The sequence below is a fragment of the Camellia sinensis genome, chromosome 3 (genome assembly GCF_055761805.1).
Source record: "Camellia sinensis isolate YWXY chromosome 3, ASM5576180v1, whole genome shotgun sequence".
In the NCBI taxonomy this organism is placed as follows: Eukaryota; Viridiplantae; Streptophyta; class Magnoliopsida; order Ericales; family Theaceae; genus Camellia; species Camellia sinensis.
The window spans coordinates 135126518-135136111 of record NC_138963.1 but is presented as its reverse complement, the minus strand read 5'-3'; the positions used below and the strand labels follow the sequence as shown (position 1 = coordinate 135136111).

Below are 9594 nucleotides of genomic sequence, written 5' to 3'. Positions count from 1 at the left end.
CACCAATGAAATTCAGCCAAAGCAAGCCGACTCACTCTGGGCAATGCAAATTAAACCAGAAGAAACCCTTCGTGAATATTCAGAACACTATTAGGAATGTTTTAACCCGGTAGATGATGCCTGCAATGACTCCATGGCCATCACCACTTTTAAAATGAGATTACATCCTGATAGTCCCCTCCGTAGTTCGTTGACCAGACGGCTCCCCAAAACAGTTTGGGTGTTAATGAAGAAAGTCGAAGAATATTGTAAGGTGGAAGACGATGCCCTGTGGGTCAAAGCCGGACAGAAAGCTGTTAAGACGGCTCCATCTGGTATCATTCAGCCGATAAGCCTGTTTAAGCCAACCACACCAGCAAAACGGCTCCATGAAACTGGGAAGATTAGTTTCGATGACACCGACTTAGTTGGAGTAACTCTCTCCCACGTCGATCCCCTCGTCATCGAGTTACGCGTGAACAAATTCACCATTGCATGTGTCCTCATCGATCAGGGAAGCACTTCGGAAATAATGTATTCCAAGACGTTTGTTAAACTTGACCAGATTTATTGCCGGTCGATTACCCATTATTCGGCTTCAACGCTAACCCCAAGTATCCTTTGGGCAAGATCACACTACTAGTTCAGGCGGGCACTAGATCAGTAGATGTGGAATTTCTGGTTGTCAAACTTCCGTCACCATACAATCTCATCATAGGAAGAACTTGGTTGCATACCATGCAAGATGTGCCAAGCACCTACCATCAACTACTTCATTTTCCAACTGAGTATGGCATTGAACAAATTCGGGGTTCTCAGAAATCGGCAAAGGCATGCTACCTAGTTGCTGCTATAAAGAGACCAAAGGAACTGGAAGTGAATTTGATTGAAATACCAAATCGGGAGAGCCTCGAGGACATTGGGAAAATCCCCAGCGAAAAGGCAACTGAAGACCTGGATCGGATTGACATTAATGAGAATTCTGACAAGTTCTTCATGATTGGCACTTCCTTGAACGAAGTTGACAGACACGAGCTTGTATCCTTCCTAGTCGGCAACCTCGACGTGTTTGCGTGGACACCATATGAGATGCCAAGGACGGATCCATCTGTGGCCCAACACTGCTTAAATGTTGATCCAAAATGTAAGCCAATCATTCAGAAAAGGCGGCAGTCAGCTGTGGAGCATGCTTTGGCCGTTGTTGAAGAAGTTGACCAATTGCTCGATGCCGGGGCAATTTGTGAAGTAACCTATCCTACATAGTTGTCCAATACCATGATTGTAAAGAAGAAGAATGGATCTTGGCGCGTTTGTGTGGATTTCACGGATTTGAACAAAGCTTGTCCCAAGGATTGTTTTCCTCTCCCCAGAATAGACCAACTCGTAGATGCAACGACACATCATCAATGCATGAGCTTCCTGGATGCCTACAGAGGCTATCACCAAATTGCCATGCATCCGGAAGATCAAGAAAAGACCGCATTCCTTACCCCAAGTGGAACCTATTGCTACAAGGTCATGCCTTTCGGGCTGAAGAATGCGGGGGGCAACTTACTAGAGGCTGGTTATTGCCATGTTCAAGGAACAACTTAGCCGCACCATGGAAGTTTACATCGACAACATGGTGGTCAAATCTAAGGAAAAGCACACCCATCTAGCCGATTTGGTAGAGACATTCGGCATTCTTCGAAAGTATTATTTGAAACTGAACACCTCAAAGTGTGCATTTGGCATCGGATCCGGTAAATTCCTCAGCTACTTTGTTAACCACCACGGAATAGAGGCCAACCTGAGGCAGATCACAGCAATTCTAAAACTTGGCTCTCCTCGGTCAGTCAAAGAGGTTCAGAAATTGATGGGAATGGCCGCTGTGCTCAACAGGTTTATCAGCTGTTCCACAGATCGCTGCCGACAATTCTTTCACACACTTCGGCAAGGCAAAGCTTTTGAATGGACCCCCGAGTGCCAAGCCGCTTTGGACAACTTGAAAACTTATCTCTAATCAGTACCACTCTTGGCAACCCCCTCGGCAGGCGATCCGCTCATTTTGTATCTTGCAGTATCTGACCGGAAGGTCAGCGTAGTACTTTTAAGGGAAGAACTCGGGGAGCAGTGACCAGTTTACTATGTAAGCAAAGCAATAGCTAACGCCGAAACACATTATCTACCACTAGAAAAGCTCATGTTTGCTCTCGTCATGGCTGTAAGAAAACTGATGCATTACTTTCAGGGGCATACCATAGGGGTACTAACAGACTATCTCCTCCGGTCAGCGCTCTGTAGCGCGGAAGCATCAGGGTGCGTTTCTAAATGGGCTTTGGAACTAGGCTAGTATGATACCTAGTTTTTGCCTAGAACTGCCATCAAAGGGCAAGTGCTTGCCAACTTTGTATCCAAATTCACGAGTTGCCTTGCCGACTTCAAGTCTGATCAAGTGCAGCCTAAACCCAATTGGAGAATATATGTTGGAGACATTTGGGAGATGTACTGTGACGGGTCATCCAACCAACGTAGTAGTGGGGCAGGCATAGTAATCATGACCCTCGAATGGGCAATAATCGAACAGGCGGTCAAATTAGGCTTTGATGCATCAAATAATGAGGCCAAATACGAAGCATTGCTAAGCGGCCTTCGGAACGCACTTCACCTTGGTACGCGGCGGTTACCTGTTTTCTGTGACTCGAAATTAGTCATCAACCAGTTGAAAGGGGAGTATGCAGCTAAAAATGACTGCATGGCAGCCTACATGAAAACGGCGAATTCCTTGCTCGCAAAATTCGACCACCACGAATTGAATCAAATAACCCGGGATCAGAACACGAATGCGAATGCCCTAGCTTGCCTAGCCTCTGCCATCAACTCAGAAATCAAACAGACAATCGAAGTAGGATTCATCCCTGAGTTGAGCATTACCTCTTCTGAGCCAGTTCAGATTATCATCGTCGAACCAGGACCAAGTTGGATGGACCCTATCGCTGCATTCCTTTCCTCAGAACAACTCCAATAGATAAGAAAGAAGCCCACAAACTGCGAAATAAAGCCCTGCGATACTACTTGGATCTACATGAAAAGCTCTACAAAAAATCCCTTTCTGGGCCGTACTTAGAATGTGTTCACCTTGATAAAGTTAAGGAACTCTTCGATGAGATACATGAAGGTAGTTGTGGTGCCCATTCTGGAGGACGCTCATTGGCCCACCGAGTCGTAACACAGGGATATTATTGGCCGACCATGCGAACAGATGCCGAGAATTATGTCAAGAAATGCGAACAATGCCAGAAGTTTTCCCATTTAACTCATCTGCCTGCCAAGGAGTTAAATTCCATCACTAGTACCTGGCCGTTCACTCAATGGGGACTTGATATCATCGGACCATTACTACGAGCTCCAAGGAACAAGCGATTACTGATTGTCGCAACAGATTATTTTACAAAATGGGTTAAAGCAGAGGCATTAACACATATTCGAGATGTTGATGTTAAGCGTTTTGTGTGGAAAAACATCATAACACGATTCGGCATACCAAGAGCACTTGTCTCAGACAACGACACCCAATTTGATTGTGACGTCTATCGAGAATTATGCAGCACGTATGGTATCCGACCCTACTTTTCCTCGCCGACATATCCACAAAGCAATGGTCAGGCGAAGGCTTCCAATAAAGTCATCCAGGAAGGCATCAAGAAAAGGTTGAAAAAGCTAAAGGTAGATGGGTCGAAGAGTTGCCCAGTGTGTTATGGGCTCATCGCACTACTCCAAGGCGATCCACTGGGGAAACGTCATTCGCTTTGTGCTTTGGAACCCAGGCAATTATCCCCCTGGAGATCGGCCTACCCACACTGAAATCCAAGGTTTTTGACATGGACCATAATGACATGATGTTGGCCTTAGACTTGACTTTGATTGAAGAACGCGGAGATCGTGCCGTTGCATGCATAGCACAGTATCAGCAACAGCTCGCTAAAGCATATAATCAGCGTGTATAGTTGCGTCATTATACACCTGGAGAATTGGTCCTCAAGAAAGTGCTTCTTGCTACCAGGAATTCGGCAAATGGAAAATTAGGCCCCAACTGGGACGGCCCTTATCTGGTTGATTCAATCGCCAGAACATGGATATATCGGCTCAAAGACATGGCTGGGAGAAGTTTGCCACGCCCCTGAAATTCCACACATTTGGGAAAATTTTATAATTAAGCCAACTTGTACAGCATGCTAGTTTGTTTCGAATTTTTGCTGATATGTTGTGTATACATCTTTCAATTCCCCAATACAATGCCCTTTCTTATCGCAGTCTCGTTAATAATAGTTTAATAATGAATAAAAGACTCCGAATTCGGAGCCCCATTCGTGGATGTCACGTTTGGGCCAAATAAGCCTCCACATTCGGAGCGTCCTTCGTGGATATCACGATTGGCCAACACAATAAGACTTCGAATTCGGAGCCCCATTCGTGGATGTGACGTTTGGGCCGAATAAGCCTCCGAATTCGAAGCACCCTTCGTGGATACCACAATTGGCCAACACAATAAGACTTCGAATTCGGAGCCCCATTCGTGGATGTGACGTTTGGGCCGAATAAGCCTCGGAATTCGAAGTGCCCTTCGTGGATATCACGATTAGCCAACGCAATAAGACTCCGAATTCGGAGCCCCATTTTTGGATGTGACGTTTGGGCCGAATAAGCCTCCAAATTCTGAGCTCCCTTCGTGGATATCATGATTGACCAACATAATAAAACTCCGAATTCAGAGCCCCATTCGTGGATGTCATGTTTGGGCCAAATAAGCCTTCGAATTTGGAGCGCCCTTTGTGGATATCACGATTGGCCAACACAATAAGACCCCGAATTCGGAGCACCCTTCATGAATATCACGATTGGCCAACACAATAAGACTCCGAATTTGGAGCCCCATTCGTGGATGTGACGTCTGGGCCAAATAAGCCTCTGAATTCGGAGCGCCCTTTGTGGATATCACGATTGGCCAACGCATTAAGACTTTGAATTCGGAGCCCCATTCGTGGATGTGATGTTTGGGCCGAATAAACCTCCAAATTCTGAGCGCCCTTCGTGGATATCACGATTGGCTAACACAATAAGACACCGAATTCGGAGCCCCATTCGTGGATGTGACGTTTGGGCCGAATAAGCTTCCGAATTCAAAGCGCCCTTCGTGGATATGACGATTGGCCAACACAATAACACTCCAAATTCGAAGCCCCATTTGTGGATGTCACGTTTGGGTCAAATAAGTCTTCGAATTCGAAGCACCCTTCGTTTATAACCACGAACGGCCAAGTAATCCTCCAAATTCGGAAGGACCAAACTTGGCAATAGAATGGCATGGATCAATATACGATTGTCACAAGTAAATATGAGATTTAATCGAAACAATATAGCAAAAATTTATTTCATTAAACAAACGCAAATACATGGCTTTTGACAAATTCAAAAGTACAATGTATATTGATATCTAATTTTATTTGGCACCCTCTTCATCGTCAGTTTTCTCGGTGTCGTAAGCTTCAAAGGGAAATTTGTAATTCTGATATAGAGGTGACGCTGAATTGATGCCCGTAGCTTGCAGAGCCTTAATTTATCCGTGCTTAAATCCACGATTTTCTCACCGACAGACATCCTCAGCTAACTTTTCTTTCGTCTTTTCAATACCAATTTTTCGGCTGTCAAAAAAACCTTGTTTGTAGGCCTTTGTTCTTATTTCTTCTCTTGTGAACATGCTCGCCGCATCTCGATCAGCAATTGCATGATCTAGAAGACTTTGGTTTACTCTTTCTGCCACGATCGGGTTTATTTGACTCGCCAACTGCGTTTCGGAAGCCTTAGCTTTTTTCAGCTTGTTCTTGGCTTTCTCTGTACGATGTTCCAAGCTTCGAATGCGACAGTCTTTCTGGTCTATCTCTTTTCGCGCAGCATGAAGATGCACACCGATTTCATAAGAGGTGTATAGTCCCTTTACCACTCCATGGACGCCCTCCCGAAAAACTTCGTAATCGGGCCGACCGACCGACCATTGATTGCTGGACTTCGGGTGGAAAAATCTGTCGAGCAAACTTGATTGCCACATTTAAATCCCGGACAATCGAATCCGCTTCAGTCATCAGTTTATTCCCAACAAAAATCGAAAAGCTCAATGGGCGCAGAGCTCTACTCGGCTTGCTTCGCACAGCGCCATGACCAGCGGTATGACTCTTTGATCCCCCTCGTTGCTGCACCCTATCCCTAGGTGACTTTGCTGTATCACCTCTTTTGGGGGACCTACTCCGACGTTTGGGCGACCGATGTCTCTCTCTCCCCTTTGCTGTTACATCCCCCGTTCTTTGAGCTTCACCTCCAGCAACGCGATGTATTTCAACATCCAGTTCAGCCAAACTTCTTGCTTCTTCTTTACTGTTGAAGAACAGTCTCTGAGACATCTATAGCCCAACTCAAGTTTCTGCTCTTCCTCAAATTATCGTTTATCGCTTGTCAATTATCGTCGTTGTGCCAGATTTGTTCCACAACGCTTGCAACTTCTTAAATACTAGATACCTCGTTCATTAATTACGGATGTAGCATTTTTGATACGCCCCACTGTTAACCACGCGTCTGTAGTAGGGTTTGAAATATGTCCAAACTGGCACAAGCCACATGTTTTATTCGGCATTTGGAACGACATGCCTAAATGGGGCAAGGGCAAATGCATCACTATAATCGACATCTGATAATATAGCCGAATGACAATACATTACCCCATTTGGCCAGACGTTTAGCTTTGAGCCAAATATTTTATTCAGAGGATAAAGTTTCTATAGGTGAGACATGTTAGTTGGCGTTGGAATGACGTCAAATTGGCGCACGCCATATGTTTTATTCGGCATTTGAAACAACATGCCTAAATGAGGCAAGGGCAAATACATCACTATAGTCGACATCTGTTGATATAGCCAAATGTCAATACATTACCCCATTTAGCCAGGCATTTAGCTTTGAGCTGAATATTTTATTCAGAGGATAAGGTTTCTATAGGTGAGACATGTTATTCGGCATTAGAATGACATCAAATTGGTGCACACCATATGTTTTATTCGGCATTTGGAACGACATGCCTAAATGAGGCAAGGGCAAATACATCACTATAATCAGCATCTGATAATATAGCCGAATGACAATACATTACCCCATTTGGCCAGACGTTTAGCTTTGAGCCAAATATTTTATTCTGGGGATATGTTATTCAGCTTTGACTTGTCCAATTGGGCAAATGTATGATTGAACTCGGCATACTATATTATAGCCGAATTGAGATACATTGTCTTGCTTTATTTTGACCTCTAATTCAAATTATTTATCGCCAAATGGCGTTGCACTCTCCTGTTTAGCTGTTAATCAGCGCACATAGAAAAGAGACAAAAATGCAATTTTCATTAATAAATTAAGTACAAACAGTCATCATTTTACACATGAAAACTACCTTACAAATAACTTCTAAACGAAATAAGCAAAAATCTACACAAAAAAAAAAAAAAAAACTACATACAAGAAAATACCAAACAAAAAGCAAAAGTACATAAACACTACTTATTCTTCAGGGTCAGACTCCAGCAGCTCAACCTCTAGCTGCTCATATGGAATTGGCTGCTCCAATACCACATTAGCGGCCGCCAACGCTTTAAGCCAGCCGTGTTTGAATCCTCGATTTTCGAATTTGGATACTTCCTTCACATATTTTTCCAAGGCCGCATTCTCGCCGCCATCAAACACTTTGGAAACCTTGGAGTCGGCAATTTCTTTCGCCTTTCTCGATTCTTCCAAATTGGCCTCTAGCTTCGCAATCGCCTCCTTGGCCAACTTGAGCGCTTCGTTAATCGCGTTCGCTCTATCCTCGACGGCTATCCTGAGAAGATTAGAGCGTTTAGCCTTCTCTTCCTCAGCATTGGCCCTCACTCGCTCTTCCTTTGCTTTCTTGGCTTCAGAGTTGGCCCTAAGAGATGCCATCGCCAATTCGGCCAATGCCTCTTTAGCCTTGCCCTTTTCGGTTTCAATTTTGGCTTTAAGTAAGCCAATTTGCTCGACGACGTCATATTGACGGTGGCCGATTTCTACGATTCTGCCCCCTGCCTAAAACCAAACATGCATAAGTTAATCGACATAAAAGAAGCGAAATAAAAAATTCAAATACGTACCAATATCGCTGACTGAGCAACTTGTGCTATAGACACCAGGTCCAGCTCTGCATGGAACGCAGCCTTGTCTACTAGTAAGAAAATTGATGAGGTCACACTTAGGGCCACGACGGGGTCCTTCAAAGCCGATACATCAGCCGAAATCAACACGTTCTTCATTCTAGGTTGGATGATAAATGGCGCTGTCAAATCCTGTGATTCTTGTATGCATGGCAGTTTATCAACCAAGTCATCAGAAGAATCGACTCCAATCTCGACGGGGCATTTTTTCCCCCTTTGTTTGGCCAATAGGTCGTCTGATTGTTCAATAACAGACTCGACCGCAATAACTTGCTCTGTTTCCTCAACAAGAGTTGGTGGGGAAGATTCGACCTCAACCGGAGCCGGTGCAGAAGAATCAGTCTATGCAGGAGGTGGGGGCTCAGATCTAGCAGCCTCGGTCCTTCTTCGAGCCGCCATCTTCTTAGCATTCTTTCTTCTGGCCATTTGTGCAAGCAATTCCCCAGCCATGTGTTTCAGGATTCGTGCCAGGAAGGTCTCCTAAATCGGTGAAAATATCATCTTCCAACGATGTATTAACTCGGCCTAAAGTGGATAGAGGGTTAATGTCGACTTCCTCAAAAGCCAAGTTGAGAGCTGCGTTGACTTCCTCCAAGTCGGCTTGGTTTGGTTGTCCGGTGACCTGATCGCGGACTTCACCACCTTGCTCCAAATCCGAATCTCCAAGACCAATTTCCCTAAGGCTCTTGTAGTTTGGGAAAATGAGTGCCGTGAGCTGTTGTTCTCCTTTCAGAATCAGAATATGATCTGCAGCCAAAAAAGTAGCGTATGTAGGTTCGTATCGCAATAGTATATGGATGGCCCGCCCTTGTTTTTGGAGGTTGGGATAACCAAAAAAATTCTAGTACGGTTTTGACTTGCTGAAGCACAACATCGCCCGCCAAAACAAGTACTTCCTTCAAGTCGTTACCTGTACAAGAGAAACGATTAGTACATGGAATCTAAGTCGAATGAACGTATAAGAAATACACAAAAAATGGGACTGTACAGCCACCTGGTTCGCCTTTTTGTCTAGGCACAGAATCTAGGCAGTCTTCGCCTTTGTCGAATTTCTAGTTGCCTCGGACAACGACCATGACATCGTCAACATGCTTGCCAGAGCTGGCAAGCATAGTCACCAAATGGTTGTCGATGTCCTTGGCCTTGAGAAAGTAGCGTCCCTGCCGACCAAAGGATTTCGCCAAGGCATAACAATGTCGAATAGCAGGAATTCCAAGATTAAGCCTAAGTCGGTGACTTAATTCTACTATTCCCATTATGATTCGGTAAAAGTTTATGTTAGGTTGAAAAGGAAGTAGACCCCAGTAGCGAAGGACGGCCCTAAAAAACGGGTAAAGGGGGAAGCGGACTCCACCCTCAGCGATTGACAAGA

The 9594-nt window shown here is 44.7% G+C and overlaps 1 protein-coding gene across 1 annotated transcript; it reads left to right on the top strand.

Annotated features, from left to right (window-relative positions):
• The first annotated feature begins 1579 nt into the window (after window positions 1-1579).
• On the top strand, window positions 1580-2986 carry LOC145821848 (uncharacterized). The gene is made up of 2 exons (XM_082918422.1): window positions 1580-1860; window positions 2335-2986. The coding sequence occupies exons 1-2, from the start codon at window positions 1580-1582 to the stop codon at window positions 2984-2986; spliced, it is 933 nt and encodes a 310-aa protein (XP_082774548.1).
• Window positions 2987-9594: the final 6608 nt, after the last annotated feature.

What these genes read in the sequence shown, in the direction of transcription:
- LOC145821848 (XM_082918422.1), top strand. Translation starts at nt 1,580, where the DNA reads ATGGAAGTTTACATCGACAACATGGTGGTCAAATCTAAGGAAAAGCAC. An exon ending in ATGGCCGCTGTGCTCAACAG is followed by an intron (nt 1,861 to 2,334) that starts GTTTATCAGCTG and finishes GTTTTTGCCTAG; the next exon opens with AACTGCCATCAAAGGGCAAG.